General features: G+C 47.8%; 2 protein-coding genes and 1 long non-coding RNA gene across 3 annotated transcripts; 2 read left to right on the forward strand and 1 right to left on the reverse strand.

Moving 5' to 3' along the window:
- Positions 1 to 480: 480 nt before the first annotated feature.
- On the reverse strand, positions 481 to 4,471 carry PSMB11 (proteasome subunit beta 11). Its single transcript, XM_058180464.1, has one exon. The coding sequence runs from the start codon at positions 1,282 to 1,284 to the stop codon at positions 481 to 483; it is 804 nt and encodes a 267-aa protein (XP_058036447.1). The 5' UTR covers positions 1,285 to 4,471.
- Positions 4,472 to 9,301: 4,830 nt separating this feature from the next.
- Positions 9,302 to 22,943, forward strand: PSMB5 (proteasome 20S subunit beta 5). The gene is made up of 3 exons (XM_058183453.1): positions 9,302 to 9,534; positions 13,359 to 13,665; positions 22,462 to 22,943. The coding sequence occupies exons 1-3, from the start codon at positions 9,343 to 9,345 to the stop codon at positions 22,758 to 22,760; spliced, it is 798 nt and encodes a 265-aa protein (XP_058039436.1). The 5' UTR covers positions 9,302 to 9,342; the 3' UTR covers positions 22,761 to 22,943.
- LOC131198626 (uncharacterized) lies at positions 9,560 to 12,083 on the forward strand. Its single transcript, XR_009155123.1, has 2 exons — positions 9,560 to 10,491; positions 10,851 to 12,083. It is a non-coding gene; the product is annotated as an uncharacterized LOC131198626 (long non-coding RNA).
- Positions 22,944 to 26,027: the final 3,084 nt, after the last annotated feature.

Raw genomic sequence — 26,027 nt, forward strand, 5'->3', positions numbered from 1 at the left:
GGTTGCCTTAGTTTATGGCAAGACTCAGAACCCGTGTGGCCTGTCCTCTATCCTGGTTTATACTGGCCTCCGGCTTCCTGTAATGGATGCGATGTGGCCATCTGTTCCTTCCCGACATTGTCTAGCTTATGTGAGGTCATGCTGGTTTACGTCGGCTCAAGCCAGTGGCTTGTGTCGATTATTCCCCATCATGTCGGCTAATGATTTCATTTTTGGAGGCCCCGTGAGTCCTGAAAATGGATCCCTCTTTGATCTGGAACCGAACAAAAGAGCCCAGACTGATATCGCTCAAGCTGGTTTATTTTGCACAGTTTCCCTTCCCCACCTGACAATCAATCTATGGCATTCTCCGTGCTCAAAACAATAGATTTCTCGATCAAAATAGACCATGATTGCTGCTAAAGGGTTACAGAATAACAGTTGGAAGGGAACTCGGAGGTCTTCTAGCACAACCCGCTGCTTAAGCAGAAAAGACGGGTGTTAGTTGGTCTCTTCGTGAGGATCCTCTTTGCGGTCTCCATCCTCTTCAGCACGGAACTCCAAGCCACGATAAACTTGACTCAGATCTTCCCGCGACACGAAGACCCACCCGTTGGGCCGGACGTGATAGAGATCCACGTTGCCGCCGGAATAAGCGTCTCGGTGGGTAGCGTGAGCCACCGCTTGGCGAGCCAGCCAGAACGCCTCCGCCCGGGGTAGATCGTACCGATAGGTGCCATCCAGCACTCCGTAGGCGTAAGTTGATCCGGACCCCACAGCCAAAACGTCCCCGGAGAACCGGGTCCCGTCGCTGTAGACATAGTGCAAGCCGGGTCCCTGGCGATCCCAACCGCAGAGCAAAGTGGCCACGCAGAGATCCTTCTGGGTGCATCCCCGCAGCATGAGAGCGAGCAGCTTGGCTGCCCCAGCCACGCTCGGCTGCCGTCCTTCCGAAAGGTGTCTCAGGCGGAGCGCACAGCGCAGGAGACGCAGCCAGGTAGCGCAGTCGGCCGAAGTCCCTGACGTGGTTGCTATAAGATGTTGGTGCAGCGTGACGACTTTGCGGGAAGACGGGTCGGATACCAGACCCGCGCAGGAAGAGCGAGTGTCCGCTGCTACCACCACCCCGTGGCTGCAGCGGAAAGCTAGCGTGGTGGTGCCGTGGGACAGCAGGAAGGGACGGGGCACCTCGGGCCCACCGGGTGATGGCTGAACCCAAGGAGGTGCCTGCGAAGGGTCCCTCTTTCTGACAACGTCCTGGAGCGCCATTTGGCAAGAAAATAGAAAGCGAGGGGAGGAGAGCATTTAAAGGATGAGCCCCTTTGCTCGGATGGGGAGAGGGGGGCCCAGGTCAACTGGAGGAGGAAGAGGGGAGGGTGACGCGGAGGAGCTAAGGATTATATTTCTTGGGACGTGGAGCAAGATTTGAGAGAAGCAGCAGCATTAGGTTGCAAGCGTCGGAGAGCAGGTCTGGGCCCATGTCAGGGCTCAATTATCTCCCTAAATGGGATGCTTTTAGATGTTTTCATCAAACGGAGGTGGAATTCGATGCCGCAGCCTATCTTGGCCCCCAGCTTCAAGCTTTTCTAAAGAGTGGTACGGTGCACCTTCTTCTGGATTCGAATTCGGGACCTCTGTATCCCAAGCAGTCTTAGAAAAGCACACCGGTGTGGGAAGAAAGGAATAAAAATTCGTCTTGAAGAATAGTCTCGGCGAGCAAGGCCGATAACCCAGTATGGAGAGTCCTCTACTTACAAACAGTTCATTTAGTCATCATCATCGTTTAACGACCCAATAATCCCTTGAGAGTGTGGGGTCTAGGCAACTGAATGGAGCTAGCAGAGTGTTTTTTACTGGCCGGATGCCTTTCCTGTCACCAATGTGGAGTTGTGTTCAGCAGACATATATTCTCATTGTGCTGAGAGACAGAGAGAGAAATATCTGTCTCTACCTAGGATCGAACTCACAGCCTCCTGATTGTGATGCGAAAGCTCCACCTCTAGGCCATGGCACCATTCCACATGTCCCCATAATCATTGTCCTCTTTTAATTACTGTAAAATCCCTTGCGGGTGGAGTCTGGGCAGCTGAACGGAGCTAGCAGAGTGTTTTTTTACTGGCCAGATGCCTTTCCTGTCACCAATGCGGAGTTGTGTTCAGCAGACATATATTCTCATTGTGCCGAGAGACAGAGAGAGAAATATCTGTCTCTACCTAGGATCGAACTCACAGCCCTCCTGACTGTGAGGTGGGTGCTCCATCTCTAGGCCACCACACCACTCCACAAACAGTTCATTTAGTGACCGTGCGAAATTACAACTGTGCTGGAAAAAGGGACTTAGGACCAGGGGGTGGGATTCAAAAATTGCTGTGGGCACCACAGGGATGGGCATTTTCGCCCTCCCCAAGCTCCGGAGGCTTATCTCAAGCCTCAGGAAAGGTGAAAATGGCCACCCCGGGCTCCAGAGGCCCTCCAGAGGCTGAAAATGAGCCCAGAACCCTGTTTTTCACCCTCCCAGAGCCTCCACATGGGCACTACACTTACCTGGCATTCAAAACGGGCCATATGGAGACTCCTCGGAATGGCGGGGAGGGGCAGATGGGGCCAGCCAGTCCTTGAAACTACCGGTTAGACCAGCGGTTCTCAATCTGTGGGTCGGGACCCCGCTGGGGTTCAAATGACGATTTGCCAGGGGTCGCCTAAGACCATCGGAAATATGGGAAGTATACTTGCGAGTCGAAGAATCGCGCTCCAATGGTTGAGTCCACAAGCCAGCTGCAGGCTCTTCAAATCGCTAGCCAAATTCGGCTTCAGGCGCGATGAATTAAAAAAGAGAGAAATCTTTCCTCTGATGTCTCCCTCTCAAGCCAGCTGCAATCGCTCCCAATCGCTAGCCTAATCTGGCTTCAGGCGCCATAAACTTAATAGGGGAGGAGTCTCCGCTTTAATGCCTCCGTCCTCAAGGCAATCGCAAGCAGTTCAGATCGCTAGCCAATACGGCTTCAGGCGCGATAAATTCAAAACGAAAATAATTTTACGGTTGGGGTCGCCACATCATGGGGAATTGTATTAAAGGAGTCGCCACATCGTGTGGAATTGTATTAAAGGGGTCGCAGCACTATAAAGGTTGAGAACCACTGGATTAGACAAACCAAATGTAAAATTAGCATCCGGTTCTCCCAAATTGGCTGAATCCCACCCCTGTTTAGGACTGGTTTTTTTTAGCCTAACCCTTTGGGATGGGGCTGAGCAAAACATAAGACAAGGAAAGAATCTCTCTTTTGTTCCAAGAGTGTCTTTGATTGGCACCCACTGCTCCCTCTTGGGAGGGAGAGAAACAACTTGATTTTTACTCTTGGGATGCTGTTTTTAGGACAATTTCTCTTGAGCAATCCGGCAGTTGCGTTTTGGTACCCAAGATACCTTCGCTGCATGCGGCGTTCAATGTCGTTTTTTGGGTGACCTGTCCTGGAATACAAGGACAGGACACAAAACGGCTGGCGAATAAGAACACCTTAATTCAGGTTTGACTTTCCCTGCGGCCGAGACTGGCGTTCCCAACCTAAAAATGGTTTGTCCTCTTGCCAAGGTTATTCCTGGCTTTGTCTCTTCCTCGCCTGACCCCAAAACGATGCTTATTGTTAACAGCTGTTAGTCTTTCCTAACCACGCGTCCTCCGCGGGGGCGACGTTGAATTGTCTCCACCCCACCCCACCGCACCCCTGCCTGTCCTTCCCGAGGTTGGGAAACAAGAGTGAACAAGAAAAAAAAAGTGTACGTGCCACAGATGTGCCGGAGGTGTGTATCTGGATAGCGGGAGACAGCTGGGGACTGTCTTTACACACTTCATTGGCGCTCCAAAATCCCGTGGAGATTCTCTTCGAATTTATTCTAATTTACTTCTCGAGCGGTTTAACTTTATGGCAAGAACTGAGCATATTTTGGCTCCTGCGATCTTGGGAAAAGTTGCGACGCTTGTTCCAGATGTTGGAAATTGCAGTTGTCAGTAGAATAATTTGGGGTTCCAATTTGGGGTGAGTTGAGCGAGCAAGCTTAAACATGAGATTCAAGGTGTTGGTTACCATCTTTAAAGCGCTCCATGGCATAAGACCGGGTTACTTACAGGACCGCCTGCTGCCACCAATAGCCTCCCAGCGACCTGTGCGCTTCCTCAGGGTACCGTCAGCCAAACAATGTCGACTGGCGGCACCCAGGGGGAGGGCCTTCTCCGTGGGGGCTCCTGCCCTCTGGAACGAGCTGCCTCCAGGGATACGCCAACTCCCCGACTTCCAGACCTTCCGACGCGAGTTAAAGACCTTCTTGTTTCGCCATGCAGGGCTGGCCTAACGTATTTTAATGTGGCTTTTTACTATGGTTTTATTACTGTTTTATTCGTTTTGGCCGAATTGAATTTTAGATTTTAAAATGTTTTTAATTTTTGTATTTTGCTTTTTATTTGGCTGTAAACCGTCCTGAGTCCTTCGGGAGAAGGGCGGTATATAAATGGAATAAATAAATAAATAAATCTGTACAATTGTGAGGAAAGAAGAAATATTTATTTCCCGAAAGCAAACCTTTTGCCGTTAAGGGCAGCTGCAGAGAAATGGGGTACGGCGACCGATTTTCATGGTGGGAGGGGGGGCAGCTTGGCTGAGGTGTGGAAGTGTCTATGTGCTGATTTTAAGGTGACACTTGAGTGGCGTTTGTATATGTGTGTGTGTATATGTTTGTTCATGCCGTTCCGCTGGGAAATCTAATTTAATTAACTCTTCTTTGTGTTTACAGACCTTATCCTTTGATATGTGGATTAGGGGGTTTGAGGAAGTTCGAGTAAAAGATTTCCCTCCATTTTGCTATTTTTACTTGATTAACTTAGTTTCATTTTGACTGTCGGTTATCTAGTGGGGAGGCTGATTCTCTGTCCGTTGGGGATTCTATTAATGTTTTAAGAGACAATGGAAGCAGCATAAAGAATGAAGTATATTTTGATATTAAACTTCCCACAGGGTCAAAGAGAAAGAGAGGTCTAGAGACTTGAAGTGGTTATTTTAGTTCTTCCAGTTCCACCTTTTGAAAAAAAAAAAAGTTAGGTTATTGTTAGAGATAGTCCTTGATGCACAACCACAATTGACCCCAACATTTAGATTGCTAAACAAAGACATTTGTTAAGTGAGTTTTACCCGATTTTATGACTTTTCTTGCCTCCGTCGTTAAGTGAATCATGGCAGCTGTGAAGTTAGCTACACGGTTATTAAGTGCATCGGGTTTACCCCATTGACTTTGCTCGTCCGAAGGTCACAAGAGGGGGAAATCGCGTGATCTCGGGACACTTCAACCGTCGTAAAGGTGAGTCGGTTGGAGGATGCTGCAGTGACTGTAAGTGTAAACAATGGCCGTAGGTCCCTTTTTTTTCCAATTATGTTGAACGGTCACTAAATGAACCAATGGAACGGCTTGCCTCGAGAAGTTGTGGGCGCTCCATAACTGGAGGTTTTAAGAGGACAGCCATTTGTCTGAAATCAGAGGTGGTATTCAGCCGGTTCGCACCGGTTTGGGAGAACCGATCGCGGTTACTGTGAGTGGGCCCGCCCTCCCGCCCTGGCATAATGCCATCCTATTTAGCCACGTTTTCGAGAGCGGGCACATGTGTGGAAGGCCGGGCACTTGTGCGGAAGGCAGACGTGCAAAGCGAGCGTGCGCGCGGCGATCCGGTGGTAAGAATATGTGAAACCCACCACTTTCTGAAATGATGCAGGGCAGTAATAGCTAACCTTTTTTTTTCCTCGGGTGCCAAAAGCTCACACCCATAATGCAATGCCCCCCCACGCACGCCCCGCACCCCTGCGCATGCACGCGCAATTCCCCCTGCGGTCCCCATCCCCCCCTGCGCAGGCACGTGCGACTCTCCCGCGCTTCCCCACCCCCGCACACGCGTGTGTGACCCCATTTTGAGCGTCGCAGGCCTCCCTCAAGCCTCCGGAGGCCGGAAATGGCCTGTTTCCGGACTTCCAGTAGGCCCATTTTTTTGCCCTCCCAGAGCCTCCGCGCGAGCCCTGCAAAACAAGCTGCATGGAGACTCCTGGGAAGGGAGGGCCGGCATAGGCATGAGCGCACATCCTGCGTGCGCGGCAGAGACCCAAAAATCCGCTGCCCGATGGAGGCACGCGCGCATCGGCAGTGGAGCTGACCTAAGGCAGTGATAGTTAACCTCTTTGAGGTTAAAAGCGTGCCAAAAGTGTGGGGAGCATGGGGGAGGTCACGCGCACACGTAGCCACACCCATAATTCAATCCCCCTGCCCCCACCCCTTTGGGCATACATGCACTCCCCCATCCCACGCTCCCCACACTTTTGGCACGGTGGGCCTGATAGGCCCGTCTTTTTTGCCCTCCCCAGCCTCCAGAGACTTTCTTGGAGCCTGGGGAGGGCGAAAATGGCCTTCACCACCATCCCGGAGGCCCTCCAGAGGTCGGAAACGGCCAGTTTCCTGACTTCCGGTGAGTCTGGAAGGCTTGAAAATCAACTGGCTGGCTCACACCTGCGCGCTGGAGCTGGCCTAGGGCCTGTGGCACGCGTACCATAGGTTTGCCATCGCGGACCTAGGGTGACGGCTCAGATGCCCGCAGAAATGGCTACATCACGGATGTAGGGTCTCCTGCTTGAGCAGGTGGTTGGACTAGAAGACCTCCGAGATCCCTTTCCCACACTGCCATTCTGTGATTCTGTAAGTCAAGGGGAACCCTTACAAAATTTAATGGAATTGACTATGATTAATTCCACCTGTTCGGTGGCCCAAATGTCATTAGTTCCTTGATCATTTTTAAAAGAAGATTAAAGAGGAATACGAACGCCAGGTACAGGGAATAAACAGGAACAAAAGCACACCAAAAAAAACAAAACCCACCAAAGCTATTTTCTGTAGAGAGATCACAAATCTTAAGAGACACCTTCCCATGGAGAATGTTCAGCGCATCAGCATGGAAGCGAAACTATTACGACCGTTCTAAAGCTTTCTACAGATATAAAATTGGGATTGAATTTCCTTTTTTCTGCGGGGAAGAAGGTAAGTGTTCCGGGAGGTCCTTGGAAGGGGGTCCATCCATGCAAGTAATAACCTGGCCTGATGTAAAAAAAAAAAAACATTTATTTTGTAAAAGAAAATAAATTAGCAACCTATCAGCGATGATGTATTGGTTTACCTTTGCTTTTGTTTTGTGGTGGGTTAGCCCCTCAGAGTCACCTGTTAGAGATGGGCAGCCATGTAAACTAAATTCATTTTATCTATCTCAATCTCTACTATCTATCAATCTATCTATCTATCTATCTATCTATCTATCTATCTTATATATCTCTCTCTCTCTATCTATATCTATCTATCTCTAGCTATCTATCTATCTCTAGTTATCTATCTATCTCTCTCTAGCTATTTACATCTATCTATCTATCTATCTATCTATCTCTATCTATCTCTAATCTCTTATAGCTATCTATCTATCTCTAGTTTATCTATCTATCTATCTATCTATCTATCTATCTATCTATCTATCTATCACCATTTCTATAACCATCTATTATCCATCTCTCTCATCTATCTACATTTATTCATCCATTGTCTGTGTCTATCTCTCTCTCTCTCTGTGTGTTCCAGCATAACTCTGGAACGGCTCGAGCAATTTCAATAAAACTTGGTACATAGATGACTTACACTCTGGAAACAAATACTGTGGGGGGTAAGACACTCCTGGTGTGTGTGGGTGTGTGGTTGTGTGTGTCTGTGTGTGTTCCACCATAACTCTGGAACACCTGAAGCAATTTTAACCAAACTTGCTACACAGATGACTTACTCTCTGGAAAAAAATATTGTGCGGGTAACACACCCATAACATCCCTCAGTGTGTGTGTGTGTGTGTGTGTGTGTTCAGCATAACTCTGGAATGGCTCAAGCAATTTCAACCAAACTTGATACACAGATGACTTATTCTCTGGAAACAAATTTTGTGGGGGTAAGATACCCCTAACACCCCTCGGTGTGGGTGGGTGGGTGTGTATTTCTAAGTGTGTGTGTTCCAGCATAACTCTTGAACGCCTTGAGCAATTTTAACCAAACTTGCTACACAGATGACTTGCTATCTATCTATCTATCTATCATCTATTTCACCATCATTTCTATAATTACCTATTATCTATCTATCTACCCATCTATCTATATCACCATCATTTCTATAATTACCTATTATCTATCTATCTATCTGTCTATCTATCTATCTATCTATCACCATTTCTATAACCATCTATTATCCATCTCTGTCTCTCTCATCTATCTACATTTATTCATCCATTGTCTTGTCTGTCTGTCTGTGTCTTTCTCTCTATTTTCCTTTCAATCATATCTATCACCATCATTTCTATAATCACCTATTATCCATCTCTCTCTCTCTGTCTATCATCAATCTACATTTATCCATCCATCGTCTGTCTGTCTGTCTGTCTATCTATTTTCCTTTCAATCATGTCTGGTTCTTGAAGACTGTCTCTGCACCTTTTCTTGCCAAGTTTTTTTTTTAAAAGTGGTTTGGCATTGGCTCTTTTGTTGGGCTCAGCAAGTGACCGGCCCAAGGTGACCCAGCTGGCTCGGTACCCAAGGCAGGACTAGAACTCATTGTCTCCTGTGTCTAGAGCCCAAAGCCTTAACCCACTACACCAAAATGCCTCTTGTGTGAACGTTACAGTATCGATTTGCTATCGTTGAATCTCTTTGTACTCCAGTGCCATCATGAGGCAGTGAGTTCCCCGGGAGAACTCTGCGTGGCACAGATTGCATCCTGCAGAAATCAAAACGGACTCCTTTTTGGGTTATTTACTTCCCTAAAGTGGAATAAATTTGGATTTCAACAATGTTTCTTTCTTTTTTTGTTTCCCTTCCCAGAACTCATAAAACATCGGGCGGACCAACCGGCCTGGCAAGCTCAGCCTTGCCCTCATCCAACATGGCATCTCCCCCATTGTTATCCAAAGCAGCTAAATCCGGCACCGAAGTTAAATTCTGCCCTCATCCAACATGGCGTCCCCCCATTGTTATCCAAAAGCAGCTAAATCCGGCGCCGAAGTTAAATCCTGCCCTCATCCAACATGGCGTCCCCCCATTGTTATCCAAAAGCAGCTGAATCTGGCGCCGAAGTTAAAATCTTGCCTTCATCCAACATGGCGTCTCCATTGTTATCCAAAACAGCTAGTCCGGCGCGGTCGCGTCTTTTTTTACGACTTGACGCGGTCTCTTGCCCTCACCCGACATGGCGCCCGGCATCTATATAGCCTGGAGGCCGTAAGCGCTTTCCTGAGTCACGGTGAATTGCCCTCACTTAAGATGGCGCTGGCCAGTTTGTTGGAGCCTCAAGTCCCCTCGAATGGGCCCGGTTTCTTCGGCGTGGGGGCGCCGGGCCTTCGCGGCGGGGCGAAAATGTCAGGAGACCTGGCGTTGGCCGCCCCTTACGCCGGGCTGACGGCGGGCGACGCCAAAATCGAGCTGGAACACGGGACCACCACCCTGGCTTTCAAGGTAGGCAGGCGGCGGGAGAGCCAAGGTAGACTTTGAGAGGAGCTGGAGGCTCTGCGGAGCTGGTGAGGGCTGCCCAGAGGACGGGAAAGCCCTGCAGGGCTGGGGAACCTCGCTGAGCTTCACAAAGGGCCCAAAATCGTGATTTTTTAAATTAAAAAAAATGATTTACGTGCCTCTTGCGCTATTTTTATGGTAGTCCTCGACTTACGACCACAACCCCCAAAAAAGCAGCTGTTAAGTGCGATCTTGATTGAGTTTTGCCCCATTTTACAACCTTTCTTGCCGCAGTCGTTATGTGGGTTGCCCTAGCTGATAAAGTAGTAAACCTGGTTGTTAAGTGAAACCCCCACCCCTGGACTTGGCTGGTCGGAAGGTCGCAAAAAGGGGATCGCATGACCAGAAGGGGACCCTGCCACGGTCGTAAGTGTGAAACAGTTTCCCGGCCTCTGTATTACGATCATTGGGGGATGCTGCGATAGTCATAAGTGCGAAAAATGGTCGTAAGTCACTTTCCCCCAACCCATGCCGTTGTAACTTTGAATGGTCACTAAATGAACTGTTGTAAGTTGAGGAACTACCTGTCTAGGCTGGGTCAGAGGGCGGTGCTCAATTGCACTTTGCAGGTGTCTTTTAATAATCCTTGATTTACGACCACTGTTGAGCCTGAGACATTGGTTAAGTGAGTTTTGCCCCCTTGGACGACTTTTCTTGTCACAGTCGTTAAGTGAATCACTGCCATTGTTAACTTAGGCCGGTGGTTGTTAAGTGAGCCCGGCTTCCCTGTTGACTTTCTTGGTCAGAAATTCGCAAACGATGATCGCATGAACATTGCAACCGTCGTAAATGTGAGTCGGTTACCAAATGTCTGGATTTTGAGCACATGACCACGGGGAAGGCGACAAGGGTCGTAAGTGTGAAAAACGGTCGTAAGTCCCTTTTTTCAGTGCTTGTCAGAAGGTTGCAAAAAAAGGAGATCCCATGACTTTGGGGACACCGCCACGGTCGTAAGTATGAAACAGTTGCCCGGCCTCTGAATTACGATCATTGGGGGATGCTGCGATAGTCATAAGTGCGAAAAATGGTCGTAAGTCACTTTCCCCCACCCCGTGCCGTTGTAACTTTGAATGGTCACTAAATGAACTGTTGTAAGTTGAGGAACTACCTGTCTAGGCTGGGTCGGAGAGTGGTGGTGCTCAATTGCACTTTGCAGGTGTCTTTTAATAATCCTTGATTTACGACCACTGTTGAGCCTGAGACATTGGTTAAGTAAGTGTGAAAAACGGTCGTAAGTCCCTTTTTTCAGTGCTTGTCAGAAGGTTGCAAAAAAGGAGATCCCATGACTTTGGGGACACCGCCACGGTCGTAAGTATGAAACAGTTGCCCGGCCTCTGAATTTACGATCATTGGGGGATGCTGCAAAAGTCGTGAGTGCGAAAAATGGCCATAAGTCACTTTTTCCCCCACGCCATTGTAACTTTGAATGGTCACTAAATGAACGGTTGTAAGTCGAGGACTACCTATCTAGGCCTGGGTCGGAGAGTGGTGGTGCTCAATTGCATTTTGCAGGTGTCTTTTCATACAGGTAGTCCTCGATTTACGACCACCATTGAGCCTAAGATTTCTGCTACTAAGTGAGACATTTGTTAATTGAGTTTTGCTCCATTTCATGATCTTTCTTGCCTCAGTTGTTAATTGAATCATCGCAGTTCAGTTAGTGACGTGGTTGTTAAGTGAATCTGATTTCCCCATTGACTTTCCTTGTCAGAAGGTCACAAAAAGGGATCACATGACCCCCCCAGGACAATGCGATCGTCATAAATGCGAGTCAGCTGCCAAGCATCTGCATTCTGATCACGTGACCACAGGGGGATGCTACAAATGGTCGTTAAGTGTGAAAAACGGTCGCAAGTCACTTTTCAGTGCCATCGTAACTTTGAACGGTCGCTAACCAAACTCTTGTAAGTCAAGGACCGCCTGTAATTCGAAAAGGTGCCATCGGAGTCATCCAAACTCTTCAGCTACGGGGCTGAATTTAGAATAATCTCTTTTAACGCAGATTTTTCTGCAGGTCGTCGTTTCACGGAAAAATAGGGGAAGGGATCACTGAATAAAAGGAGTTAATGAAGATTTAATCCAGTGTTTCTCAACCAATATGGTTTGCCGGTCCAGACAATTGACACTAAATGATTGACAGTCAAGGTTTGAACTCCCAGAATTCCTGGCTGGCTGGGGAATTCTGGGAATTGAAGTCCCCACATCTTGCCAAGGGTTGTGAAGCTGCTTTAAGAAATAAAAATGGGAGTTTTGACTTGTCTGCCTCTTTAACATCCAGAGGCTGTGAGGGCCTTCCGGAACAACCCAAGATATACCTGTACAGGTAGTCCTCGACTTATAATTTATTTAGTAAAAGCACTGAAAATATGACTTAACGAGTATTTTTCACACGACCGTTGCAACATCCCCATGATTACACGATCAAAATTCAGACGCTTGAAAGCAAATTAGATACCCAGACAACACAATGTTTATAAAGTGCTAAGAATTGCATTTAATAAAAAAACAATTTAATAAAAAAATTCAGACGCTTGGCAACCAGCTCCTATTTATGACCCTTGCAGTGTCCCGGAGTCACAACTCTCCCTTTTGTGACCTTCTGACCAACAAACTCAATGGGAAAACCCGAATTCGCATAACGACCCACAGTGACCAAGTTACTACCTTTGGCCAATTTAACAATTGTGGCCATTCACTTAACGACGGTGGCAAAGTGTCAAGACTTTGTTGTTGCACACATACTCAGGCGCACAATTACCGTATATACTCGAGTATAAGCCGAGTTTTTCAGCACGTTTTTTGTGCTGAAAAACGTCCCCTCGGCTTATACTCGGGTCTATACGGCTTATACTCGAGTTTTTTTTTTAAGCCCTCTATACAGTATATATCTTTATACTTTTTTTCTTTTTTTCACATTTTGAAGCCCTGCCGGTGCAGTGAGAGGCGGGCGGGGGCCAGCCTTCTCAGCTGAGGGAGGAGGTTTCAGGTGGTGCCTCATTTCCCTCCCTCGGCTTATACTCGAGTCCCCAGTTTACCCCAGTTTTTGGGGTAAAATTGGGGACCTCGGCTTATACTCGGATCGGCTTATATTCGAGTATATACGGTAAATAATTGTGTGGTATGGCTCAGCCTTTCATCCTTTATAAGGTATGTAAAATGAGGACCCAGATTGTTGGGGAGGGCAATAAGTTGACTTTGTATATAAATATACAAATAGGATGAAATTATTGCCTTACACAATGTAAGCCGCCCTGAGCCTTCGGAGAAGGGCAGAATATAAATGTAAAAAAAAAATAATAAGAAATAATCCTGCAGGATTCATCTACATAAGAAAATGTCTTTATATACAATACCGTTGTAGGTTTTTCCATGTTGTAGAGAAGAGAAATAGCAAGTACAAACACAGCACAAAATGGAAGCAGTGCCCTCAAGCTTTTATACAGAACAGTTAAGCCAAACCCAGGCTCCAAACTGTCTCTTATGATCCCATATAAATATTATGTTTCAGTTACCAAACAGCCCTCATTGGCTGACCTGTTGCTATGCCCTATTCCAGTTCATGAATATACTCCGACAGTTACTACCTTTGGCCAACTTAACAATTGCAGCCATTCACTTAATGACCGTAGCAAGGGAGCTTATAACAGGGGGACGAAGCTCGCTCAACATTCTCCCTTAGCGATGGACGTTTGGGGCTCAATTGTGGCCGTAACACATAGATTTGACCTAATTTTTGATCTTCGGCGGTCTCTCTTGCTTGGTTTCTCCAGTTCCAGCACGGTGTAATTGTGGCGGCGGATTCGCGGTCCACGGCTGGCGTGTACGTCGCTTCGCAGACTGTCAAAAAAATCATTGAGATTAACCCTTACCTGTTGGGCACCATGGCTGGCGGGGCGGCGGACTGCAGCTTCTGGGAACGGCTCCTCGCCCGGCAGTGTCGTATTTACGAACTCCGCAACAAGGAGAGGATTTCGGTGGCAGCTGCCTCCAAGCTCTTAGCCAATATGGTGTACCAGTATAAAGGCATGGGCCTGTCCATGGGCACCATGATCTGTGGCTGGGACAAGAGAGGACCAGGTGAGGAAAAAAATTACCTCTTTCTTTTGTAGATTAATGGAGGGGGGGAATTGAATTTCAACAATGGCAGAATCAGATTGCAGCATAACAAAATGGACAAAACTGGCGAAAGTCTGAATGCTCTCTGAACACGTTGTGCATTTCGTTTATTATTGGCTTTATATCATCGTCTTTTTAACGGCCCTGTAATCCCTTGTGGGATGCAGTCTGGGCAACTGAATGGAGCTGAATGTTTACTGGCCAGATGCCCTTCCTGTTGCCAGGAGAGGAGGGAGGACAGGCAAAACACAACGCTTTTCTCTGATGCTTCTGAGAAAACGTTGATATCGAAGACATTTGGGGGTCTTTATTGACCGAAACTGTCTCGGAGGGACAGTGAGCAAGAGAGGCACAAACTGGCTAACACAGGGAAATTGTAATTCCCTGGTTAGGCAGAAGTAGCCTTTCAACCAGACGACTGAGATAGCGGCCATTGAATGAGCCGCAGCGAAGCTGGGGCAGTCACAGCGGAAGCAGAGAAGCAACGGACGTGGAATCATCTGGAGTAGAAGCCGGCTTTTTGATTTTATATTTCTTTTCATAAATCCCGAGAAACATCTTGAAGAAAAGTAAAGGGCACAAAGAGAGCCTGATTGAGTATTTTTAAATGTTGGTCTTTTGGAGACATTTGCTTTCAAATGAGTTACTGAAAACCAGAATTTTCAACTCTTCTATTTTGTTGACACGTTATGCAGTTCTTTAAATTTTGCTGGAATGGCTCTGGTGTCCGTTATCGTCGTTTCTTGTCTTGACTTGCTTGCCGTTCTCTCTGTATGTTGCACGTTTAGCCACGCAATATTTCCCTGCATAATTGTTCACAGAAGCGGAGCCAGGAGTTCTGTGCGCCAGATGCAATTGTCCAGTGGTCCCTTGGAAAAATTACATCCAGTGTATCGTTTTTGTTTTGAGAAGTTGTGTTCTGACCCAGGCAGGCTTCCCTAAAAAGCAGGAAGCAGAGTCTTGATCCCGGCCAAAACCCCTTCACACATGACTGAATTCCTTTCATTCACAGTCGGCAAGGCCTGCCCAAACAGTTTTTTCAAAGGAATATTTATCAACACAGACCTTCTCTCGCTTGGCAAGCTGCAATGTAAATGCAGTGCAAGGCCAAACTTGGCACAGAGTCTCTGAGTCACAGACAGATCTTCCCACTCTTGAAACCACCAAACGAACGAATTGTTTCCTGCAAAAGCCCCTTCCCTGTTCGCTCCTCTTTTGATTCCTCTGGGAGGGGCCAGTCGCCTCCAAGGTGTGGCTTTACTCCCAAGTCGACCCTTCTTTCTTAGTTGTTCTTGTCTTCTCGCAGCTCTGCGGCTGCGCACACTGGGAATGGGCTCCAGCTGTTCCTCTGCCTCACTGCTGTCTCTGCCTCCGACGCAGAGCCCTTGTCTGAGCTTTATTGGCCAAGTGTGATTGGACACACAACGAATTTGTCTTTGGTGTATATGTTCTCAGTGTACATAAGGAGAATATTCATCAAGAATAAAAAGATAGAATACTTAGTGATAGTCAAGGTTACTAATAAGCTATCAATTCGTACTAGGAAACAAAAACAATATAATTGAAAGATACAAGCAACGTGGTTATAGTAATAAGTGGGAAGAGATAAGATACTAGTAAGGAAGAGAAGAATAGTAATATAGTCTTAGTAAATTATTTGACAGTGTTGTGGGAATTAGTTTCCCACTCTGTTAAGCAGAGTGATGGCATTCGAGAAAAAAACTGTTCTTGTGTCTAGTTGTTCTGGTGTGCAGTGCTCTATAGCGTCGTTTTGAGGGTAGACATTGAAACAATTTATGTTAGGATGCGAGGGGTGTGTAGATATTTTCGCAGCCCTCTTTTTGATTCGTGCAGTATACATGTCCTCACTGGGAAGGCAGGTTGGTAGCAATTATTTTTTCTGCCGTTCTAATTATCCGTTGAAGTCTGTGTCTGTCTTGTTCGGTTGTAGCGCCAAACCAGACAGTTATAGAGGTGCAAATGACAGACTCAATCATTCCTCTGTAGAACTGGATCAGCAGTTCTTTGGGCAGTTTGAGCTTCCTGAGTTGGCGCAGATGTGCAGGGTGGTCGCATCCAGTTCTCAAAGGGTCCCCCCCTTATAATGGGACAAAATTCACTTTACAACTGCCTCGCTCAGCAAGACAAGCTTCGGGCCCAACTGTAATCATAATAACAACAGTAACAGAGTTGGAAGGGACCTTGGGAGGTCATCTAGTCCAACCCCCTGCTCACGCAGGAGATCTATACTAGGGATTCGAACCGCTGAACTGCCGACCTTTCCGATCGACAAGCTCAGCGTCTGAGCCGCCCAAAATCTTGCCCAAAATCGGGACATTCAAAACTCCCAGCATTGCAAAATATATATATATGTGTGTGTGTGTGTGTGTGTGTGTGTGTGTGTGTGTGTGTGTGTGTGAGCATTTTGCAAGGTTAATGAGGCGGATTCTATCTTGCAATTTGCCTTTTTATTCCTTTTTTCCTGAGCAGAATGCCAACCCATTAATGGAGATGCCACAGGTTTATTTATTTAGTCATCTTTATCTTAACGCTGTAAATTTGAGGCATTGGCAGCTCGGTTTTTGCAAAGTATGCGGTGTTTGCCTCCCGCCATACATAACTTTTTCCCCTGCGTTTGGGCTGTGCCACAGCTAGACAAGAGATAACCCAGAAGCCCGAAAACCCTTCACACATGACTGAATTCCTTTCATTCACAGTCGGCAAGGCCTGCCCAAACAGTTTTTTCAAAGGAATATTTATCAACACAGACCTTCTCTCGCTTGGCAAGCTGCAATGTAAATGCGGTGCAAGGCCAAACTTGGCACAGAGGCTCTGAGTCACAGACAGATCTTCCCACTCTTGAAACCACCAAACGAACGAATTATTTCCTGCAAAAGCCCCCTCCCTGTTCGCTCCTCTTTTGATTCCTCTGGGAGGGGCCAGTCGCCTCCAACGTGTGGCTTTACCCCCAAGTCGACCCTTCTTTCTTAGTTGTTCTTGTCTTCTGGCAGCTCTGCGGCTGCGCACACTGGGAAGGGGCTCCAGCTGTTCCTTTGCCTCACTGCTGTCTCTGCCTCCGACGCAGAGCCCTCGTCTGAGCTTTATTGGCCAAGTGTGATTGGACACACAACGAATTTGTCTTTGGTGTATATGTTCTCAGTGTACATAAGGAGAATATTCATCAAGAATAAAAAGATAGAATACTTAGTGATAGTCAAGGTTACTAATAAGCTATCAATTCGTACTAGGAAACAAAAACAATATAATTGAAAGATACAAGCAACGTGGTTATAGTAATAAGTGGGAAGAGATAGATACTAGTAAGGAAGAGAAGAATAGTAATACAGTCTTAGTAAATTATTTGACAGTGTTGTGGGAATTAGTTTCCCACTCTGTTAAGCAGAGTGATGGCCTTCGGGGAAAAAACTGTTCTTGTGTCTAGTTGTTCTGGTGTGCAGTGCCCTATAGCGTCGTTTTGAGGGTAGACATTGAAACAATTTATGTTAGGATGCGAGGGGTGTGTAGATACTTTCACAGCCCTCTTTTTGATTTGTGCAGTATACGGGCCCTCACTAGGAAGGCAGGTTGGTAGCAATTATTTTTTCTGCAGTTCTAATTATCCTCTGAAGTCTGTGTCTGTCTTGTTGGGTTGCAGAACCAAACCAGACAGTTATAGAGGTGCAGATGACAGACTCAATCATTCCTCTGTAGAACCGGATCAGCAGCTCTTTGGGCAGTTTGAGCTTCCTGAGTTGGCGCAGATGTGCAGGGTGGTCGCATCCAGTTCTCAAAGGGTCCCCCCCTTATAATGGGACAAAATTCACTTTACAACTGCCTCGCTCAGCAAGACAAGCTTCGGGCCCAATTGTAATCATAATAACAACAGTAACAGAGTTGGAAGGGACCTTGGAGGTCATCTAGTCCAACCCCCTGCTCACGCAGGAGATCTATACTAGGGATTCGAACCGCTGAACTGCCGACCTTTCCGATCGACAAGCTCAGCGTCTGAGCCGCCCAAAATCTTGCCCAAAATCGGGACATTCAAAACTCCCAGCATTGCAATATATATATACATATATATATGTGTGAGCGTTGTGCAAGGTTATTGAGGCGGATTCTATCTTGCAATTTGCCTTTTTATTCCTTTTTTCCTGAGCAGAATGCCAACCCATTAATGGAGACGCCACAGGTTTATTTATTTAGTCATCTTTATCTTAACGCTGTAAATTTGAGGCACTGGCAGCTCGGTTTTTGCAAAGTATGCGGTGTTTGCCTCCCGCCATACATAACTTTTCCCCCTGCGTTTGGGCTGTGCCACAGCTAGACAAGAGATAACCCAGAAGCCTAAAAACCCTTCGGGCTATTGTGTTGTCGTCGTCGATTTGTACTCTTGTGTTGATTCTGCTCGGCTGGGCAGGTTTGCCATCGTCCTGAGGAGGAGGGGGGATAAAAGCTATAAATTTCACTTAAATTGCTTGTGGCCTGAAGGGTTTTTCCGAGGGTCCCCGAAGCCACCTCTAGAAATTCTCCAAGCGTTTTGTGTAAATAGATCCGTTTCCATTAACTCCCGGGGGATCAAGCTGGCTGGTACTTGAGAGAAATGTCACCAAATGTGCGTTTGGTGGATGGCGCTACGGTTCTGAAATAACACGGCGAGAATAAATTTCTGCTGAAGTACCTGAACGGGGAAGTAAATAAATTTTGGAGTGGGATTATCAATCATAGGCATGGTCTTTCTCCCTCCCCTCCTCCCTGTGCTGTGGGGTTGTTCTTCCAAGCTTAGTGTTTCTTCACCTCAGCGATTTTAAGACGGGTGGACTTCAACTCCCAGAATTCCCCAGCCAGCCATCTTCTCTCAAAGTCCTTCATTGGTTCCCTGGAAATATAGTACGGGGTCTCTCTTTCTTCTCTGTCTCTTTCTCTGGGTGTCTCTCTCTTTCTCTCCTGTCTGTCTCTCTGTGTCTCTCTTACTCTGTGTCTCTGTCTGTCTCTCTCTCCTGCCTGTGTCTCTCTGTCTCTCTTTCTCATCTGTCTCTCTTGCTCAGTCTCTCTCTCTCTCTCTCTCTTTGTGTTTCTGTCTCTCTCCTATCTGTCTGTCTGTCTCTCATCTGTCTCTCTCTATATCCCTCTTTCTCCGTCTGTCTCTCTCTCCTGTCTATCTCTTGTCTATCTCTCTTTGTGTTTCTGTCTCTCTCCTGTCTGTCTGTCTGTCTCTGTCTTTCTCTGTGTGTCTCTGTCTCTCTCCTATCTCTGTCTGTCTCTCATCTTTCTCTCTATATCCCTCTTTCTCCGTCTGTCTCTCTCTCCTGTCTATCTCTTGTCTCTCTCTTTCTCAGTCTCTCTCTCTCTTTCTCTGTCTGTCTATCTCTCTCTCTCTCTTTCATTGTGTCTCCATCTCTCTTTCGTGTCCGTCTCTTGCTCAGTTTCTCTCTCTCTCTCTCTCTGTTTCTGTCTCTCTCTCCTATCTCTGTCTGTCTGTCTCATTTGTCTTTCTCTGTGTCCCTCTTTCTGTCTCCTCTCTCTCTCTGTTTTTTTCTCTGTGTCTCTTGTCTCTTTCCTGTCTGTCTGTATGTCTGTCTGTCTCTCTCTCTTTCTCTCTCTCACCTTTCTCTCTGTGTCTCTCTCTGTCTGTCTCTTGTGTCTATCTGTCACTCTCTCTGTCTCTCTCCTGTCTGTCTGTCTGTCTGTCTGTCTCTGTCTCTCTCTGTGTCTCTGTCTCTCTCCTATCTCTGTCTGTCTCTCATCTTTCTCTCTGTCCCTCTTTCTCCGTCTGTCTCTTTCCTGTCTCTCTATCTTTCGTCTGTCTCTCTTTCTCAGCTTCTCTCTCTCTTTTTCTCTCTCTCTGTGTGTGTCTGTGTCTCTCTCTCTCTGTCTCTCTTTCATTGTGTCTCCGTCTCTCTTTCTCGTCCGTCTCTTGCTCAGTTTCTCTCTCTCTCTCTGTTTCTGTCTCTCTCTCTCTCTCTCTCTCTCTTTCTTTGTGTCTCTGTGACTCTCTCCTATCTCTGTCTGTCTCTCTCATTTGTCTTTCTCTGTGTCCCTCTTTCTCTCTCTGTCTCCTATCTCTCTCTCTCTCTCTCTCTCTCTCTCTCTCTCTCTTTTCTCTGTGTCTCTCTCTTTCCTGTCTGTCTGTCTGTCTGTCTGTCTGTCTGTCTCTCTCTTTCTCTCTCTCTCATCTTTCTCTCTGTCTCTCTCTCTCTCCGTCTGTCTCTCCTGTCTCTCTCTCTCTCTCTCTCTCTCTCTCTCTCTCTCTCTCCCCTGTCTGTCTCTTTGCCTCTTTCTCGCTGTCTGTGTGTCTCTCCCTTCCCCCCCACATCTCTACAAATCTGTTCTAATTTTGAACCCCTCCGTGAATTTTTATTTGAATAACCCCATAATACGCTTTCCTTGTATTGTCTTGAAATGGTTTCTTTGAAGACCTCTTCCTCTGTTTACACTATGGCTTACTCCCTGTAGACAGCAGCCGCTTTGCTGCTTGGATGGCAGTGCTATGGTTTCTTAGCAAAGCTTTAGAATAAAAGGCCGGAAAACAACTTGGAAGAATTCCTCTTCCTTCTCCCCTTTCCCCTTCCTCTCCTCTTTCCTCTTCCTTTCCTTCCCCTTCCTCTTCTCCCCTTTCTACTGCTCTTCTTTCTCTTCTTTTCCTCCTCTTTCCTCTTTCTCCTCCTCCTCTTCTTCCCCTTCTCCTCCTGCTCTTTTTCCTCTTTCTCTTTTTCTTTCTCGTCCTCCATTCCCCTTTCTCCTCTTCTTTCCCCCCTCTTTCTTCCTCCTCCTTTTTCCTTTCGTTTTCTTTCTCCTCCCCCTCCTCTTCTCTCCTTCTGCTCTTCTCTTTCTTTTCCTCCTCCTATTTGGGAGGGCTGAATGGCATGAAATATGCCAAGGTAGAAATATAAGCAGCGCCCTGCTGGAGGGGGAACCTGCCCTCATAGTAGCCAAATATGATTGGACACACCAGGAATTAGTCTTTGGTGCTTAAGCTCTCACTGTACATGAAAGCTATAAGTGATAAATCATAGTCATCATAAAAATACATTCATCATAAATCATAAGATACCGCACTTTGTGATAGTCATAGGATACTAAATAAGCAATCAGAAACAAGAGTTGGAAGGGACCATGGAGGTCATCTAGTCCAACCCCCTACTCAGGCAGGAGACTTAGGGATTCGAACTGCCGACCTTTCTGATTGACAAGCTCGGTGTCTTAGCCACTGAGCCACCTAGCCAATCAACATAAATCGCACTAGGAAACTCAATTAAAAAAATACAAATCGTACAGATCCAAACAACAAAGTTCTAGTCATAAGTAGAAAAGGAATTAGGTAGTCAGAAAGATGAAAAGACGACTATTAATGCAGACTCTCTGTATTTGAAGGTGGTAAAATTTGGAGTAACTCGGTAGATTTCAACCAGAAAGCGTGTTTCGCCTAATTAAAACCTTTTTAATTTTTTAAAGGAAGAATGCCACATGCTTAGCTGCGGTTTAAGGCAGGGGTGAAATTAAAAAATTTCCCCTACCGGTTCTGTGGGCGTGGCTTGTTGGGGGAGGTCATGTGACTGGGTGGGCGTGGCCAACTCGACATCGCTCACATCGAGGGGCTCCTCACCTGCCACTCCCCTCCTAGCCACTCCTTGTCACGAATGGCAGGAAAATGGGGAGGGGAACATTCCTGCCTACCATCCTTCCCTCAGTCTGTGCTGAGATTGAGGAATGGATGACAGGCAGGAAAATCCCCTTCCCCGTTTTCCTGCCTTTTGCAAAAAAACGGCTCAGTTCCAGCTGCTCTCTCCCCACCCCCTTCCTCCTGGGGACTACCTTAAAGTAACGTCCCGCTTCTGGCGGGACAGTCCCGTTTTTTAATAATTTGTCCCGTGTCCCGCGGCATTTCAAAAAAGTCCCAATTTTTTTAAAAAAATCCCACCTTCAGACGCAGACTCCATTCACTCCCATTCTGAAAATGGGAGGCGGCAACACAAGAGGAGGAGGCAGAGGCGGGGGAGTGGGTGTTACAGACATCAAGCAGCGTCTTTCCTCTGCCCGCTCTCGCGAGATTTCCCGCTCTCGCGAGAGCGGGCGGAGAAGAGACACCGCTTGACTTTGCCCGCCAGAGGCAGCCTGGAAGAGCCGAGAGCCGAGAGGAGAGGTGAGCCTGCCTGGAAGAGCCGAGAAGCAGTGCAGCAGCTGCTCCTCCTCCTTCAGCCAGGTGGCGAGACCCAGCGCGCATGCGCAGCCCCCCCCCCCCGGTCAATGGTGTCCCGCTTTGCCATCGCTGAAATCTGGTCACTTTACCTTAAAGGGACAGGCTGCAGCAGCTCCGTTCTGAATGGAGGGAGAAAAGTTAGCAGTCTCTCTGCTGCATTGAACATTGAATTCTGTGGCAGAGAGAAGGCTAACTTTTCTCCCCCCATTCACAGTGGAGCTGCTGCTCCCTTTATGGTTCCCTCCCGGCCCCCTCCCTCCTGGGGACTACCTTAAAGGGACAGGCTGCAGCAGCTCCGTTCTGAATGGAGGGAGAAAAGTTAGCAGTCTCTCTGCTGCCTTTAACATTGAATTCTGCCGGAAGAGTTGAGCGGCGACCGGCCGAGTGTGGGTGGAGCCAAGGAGGGGTAATTGCTACCGTTTCGGTGAACTGATGCCCATAATCTCTAGCGGTTTGCCCGAACTGGTCCAAACCGGTAGGATTTCACCCCTGGTTTAAGGCCATTGTAGAAAAATTACGGTCGATTCCATTAACCCTGGTTTCTTTGCTTTGTCTTTCAGGTCTCTATTACGTGGACAGCGAAGGGAACCGTATCTCGGGAACCGTCTTCTCAGTGGGCTCCGGTTCCGTCTACGCCTACGGGGTGATGGACCGTGGCTACTCTCACGACCTCTCGGTGGAAGACGCCTACGATCTGGCCCGCCGAGCGATCTATCAAGCCACGTACCGGGATGCTTACTCCGGTGGCTCGGTCAACCTGTACCACGTCCGCTCGGACGGCTGGATCCACGTCTCCAGCGACGACGTCGCTGAACTGCGAGAATTGTTCGTTGACACGTCCGCAGAAGCCGTGGCTTGAAACCGTGGACCGAAAGGGGGGGGGGGAGACAGCAGGCCATGGGGTCTACAAAGGCGTGTATGTTCAAAACCGTCAAGAAGCGAAATTGTAACTCCAACTGTTAGCAGAGGCCGCAAGTTGTTGAAGACGTCTTGACCAGTGTTTTATGTAATAAAATGTCCGGTTTCTTCGGAATTAAACTTTGCTTGTCCAAGCTATTTGGTGTTCTCATTGGAAGAAAGGGAAAGTGAGTGGTGCGGTGGCCTCGAGGTGGAGCTCTCGACTCACGATCAGGAGGCTGTGAGTTCGATCCTAGGTAGAGGCAGATATTTCTCTCTCTGGACACACCGAGAATATATCTGCTGAACAAAACTCCGCATTGGCGACAGGAAGGGCATCCGGCCAGTAAACACTCAGTTCCATTCAGTTGCCCAGACTCCACCCTGCAAGGGATTATGGGAACATTAAATGATGATGATGATGATTGGAAGAAAGGGAAAGCAAGTTGGATCTTGCCTACTGCAGTCCCACTGAGTGTGCGCATATTCACACAATGCCCGTGTTATACAAATAGATTCAACTTCACGACCATAAGAGAGCCCCAATCATTTGGACACATCTCTTAAGGTGAATTTTGTTCCATGTTACAATCTTTCTTGCCACCGTTGGTAAGTGAATCCCTCCAGTGGTTCAGCTAGCGACACGTTAAAGTGCCTTTCCCCTTGGTTTGTCTGAAGATCGCAAAAAGGGAATCAAGTGACCCCGGGACAATACCACTGTCATAAATACGAGTCGCTCACCGAGCGTCCAAATTCTGATCACGCAGACCATGGGGATGCTGCTATAAAAACCAGTCTTAAGTCGCCCCCCCCTTTTTTTTTTCATTTTGTAATGGTCACTAAATCTGTTGTGTCCCCCTCCCCCTCCGACGACCGGGTCAGGGAAGTCTGTATCAAACGTGGCAACGAAGCCTCTGCAGCTTGCCAAATTCCTTCGAGGTTTATCAGGGCAGGCAGGAGTCCAAGTTGTGACTTCAGCGATAGAGTGATATCAGCAAACTAGATGAGACTTTGCTTGACTCAAGGTTGGAATGCCAAAAGTAGGTCCTTTATATAGGCTGTGGGGTGTGGCTCCATGACTCAGCATTTATCCAGGCCTGCCCCTCCCTCCCTTCTGCTGGCGTTGCCTCTCAGATCTCCGGAAGCGAGGATCCTCCCACTGTGAATTCTCTTCAGCTGGATCTGCTGTCAGTAATTCCAGCACGTGGCTGGCTTCCTGCTCACATGCTGTAGGAGTGAAGTTTATCGGGTTTGTCTGTTCACTCCTGACATCCTCTCCGGGCATGGGGCCGGGGGCTGGAGACATGACAGGCCGTTCATCTTCATTATCAGACTCGGAGTCTGATAACAGGCCCGGGTGGAGACGGGAGGGGCCCGGCTGAGGAGAGGAGGGAGGACGAGACACAACAAAATCAGTGCTGGTATTCAGCCGGTTTGGATCGGTTCGTGCGAACTGGTAGTGGTGACCTGCGGGTGGAGGGGTGGTGGCTATGCCATCCTATTTTGCCACGTTTTCTAAGCCGCGCGTGAGAGAGCAAAGCGCATGCGCGGCGAACCGGTGCTAAAATTACCGTGAAACCCACCTGTGCGCTAAATGAATGGTTGCATTCTCCAAAGCATTCCGAGAGGCCACAAAAGAAACGGGGAAGCTGGAACGGTCGCCATTCGCTTTTTCCCCCCAAATGCCGTTTGCAGCTTGGAACGGTCACTTCAATGAACCGTTCGTAAGGACGAGGACTATCTCTAGTTTTAAAAGATCCTCGCTCAGACAGAGCGTGAACGTCTGCAAGGATGTTGATTGAGCAGATGCTGGAGCTGGGTATCTGATTGGAAGGTTTAATTTGGGGACAAACCCCCTGCCCCCCTTCCCCATGCCCAGCTGAGTCGTGTGATCATCAGAGCGTTTTGGTTTTTTTTACTTTTAAAAGCATTTTTTTCTTTGGCCGAAAAAATGCTTTTAAAAGTTTTTTTTTAAAAAAAGTTGGCCACGCCCACCCAGTCACATTATTGCCCCCCAAGCCCCTCCCACAAAACTGGTAGTAACAAAATTTACATTTTACCCCTGGCCTGAACCCCCAAGATCCAATGCACACGCGGCCCCACATATGGCCCCCCCTGCACGGTTCCGCCTCTCCCGTGCATGCCAAGTCCCCCCCCCCCGCTCATGCGACACTTCCCCCGCATGCGACCCGTGCGTGGTTCCCCCCACGTGTTCTGCCCACCGTGCATGCACATTTATTTATTTATTTATTATTTATTTATTCATTGAATTTATATACCGCCCTACTCCCGAAGGACTCAGGGCGGTTTACAGCCAGATAAAAACACAATAGCACAAAAATTAAAACGATTTTAAAAATCTGATTCAATTAGGCCGAAACAAAATTTTAACACTATAATAAAACCATAATAAGCCCCTATTAAAATTACTTTAAGTCAGCCCTGCGCGGGAAAAACAAAAAAGTCTTCAGCTCGCGACGGAAGGTCCGGAGGTCAGGGAGTTGTCGTATCCCTGGAGGGAGCTCATTCCAAAGGGCAGGAGCCCCCACAGAGAAGGTCCTCCCCCTGGGGGTCGCCAGTCGACATTGTTTGACGGCACCCTGAGGAGACCCTCCCTATGGGAGCGCACAAGTCGATGGGAGGCTATTGGTGGCAGCTGGCGGTCCCGTAAATAACCTGGTCCTATGCCATGGAGAGCTTTAAAGGTGATAACCGACACCTTGAACTGCACCCGGAAGACCACCGGAAGACAGTGCAGCTTACACAGGAGAGGTGTTACATGGGAGCCTCGAGTTGCTCCCTCTATTACCCGCGCGGCCGCATTCTGGACCAGCTGGAGCCTCCGGGTGCTCTTCAAGGGGAGCCCCATGTAGACAGCGTTACAGTAATCACAGTAGTCACATCAGAAACCCGAAGAACAGCTGGCCGCAGCAGAGCTAAACTGGGGCGACGGCTCGGGTGCTCAGAAGGAGGGCGCTGCGTGTTTCCTCTGGCACGCGTGCCATAGGTTCGCCATACAGGTCTAGACTCTTCTTCAAAATCTCCACTGATGGAGTGACCACGATTTCCAGTGGCAAGCTGTTCCATTGGTTAATTGTCCTCGCAGTTAGGAAGTTTCTCCTGAATTTCAGGTTGCTTCTCTCTTTTGATTAGTTTCCAACCATTGTTTCTTGTCCTCCCCTCCGATGCTTTGGAGAATAATTTTTTTTTTGTCACAACATTATATACA

Source organism: Ahaetulla prasina, chromosome 4 (assembly GCF_028640845.1).
Source record: "Ahaetulla prasina isolate Xishuangbanna chromosome 4, ASM2864084v1, whole genome shotgun sequence".
Classification (NCBI taxonomy): Eukaryota; Metazoa; Chordata; class Lepidosauria; order Squamata; family Colubridae; genus Ahaetulla; species Ahaetulla prasina.

Coding starts and splice junctions, on each gene's coding strand:
- PSMB11 (XM_058180464.1), bottom strand. CDS start 1,284: ATGCTCTCCTCCCCTCGCTTTCTATTTTCTTGCCAAATGGCGCTCCAG.
- PSMB5 (XM_058183453.1), top strand. CDS start 9,343: ATGGCGCTGGCCAGTTTGTTGGAGCCTCAAGTCCCCTCGAATGGGCCC. Junction 9,535..13,358: donor CCACCACCCTGGCTTTCAAG/GTAGGCAGGCGG, acceptor TGGTTTCTCCAG/TTCCAGCACGGTGTAATTGT. Junction 13,666..22,461: donor CTGGGACAAGAGAGGACCAG/GTGAGGAAAAAA, acceptor TTTGTCTTTCAG/GTCTCTATTACGTGGACAGC.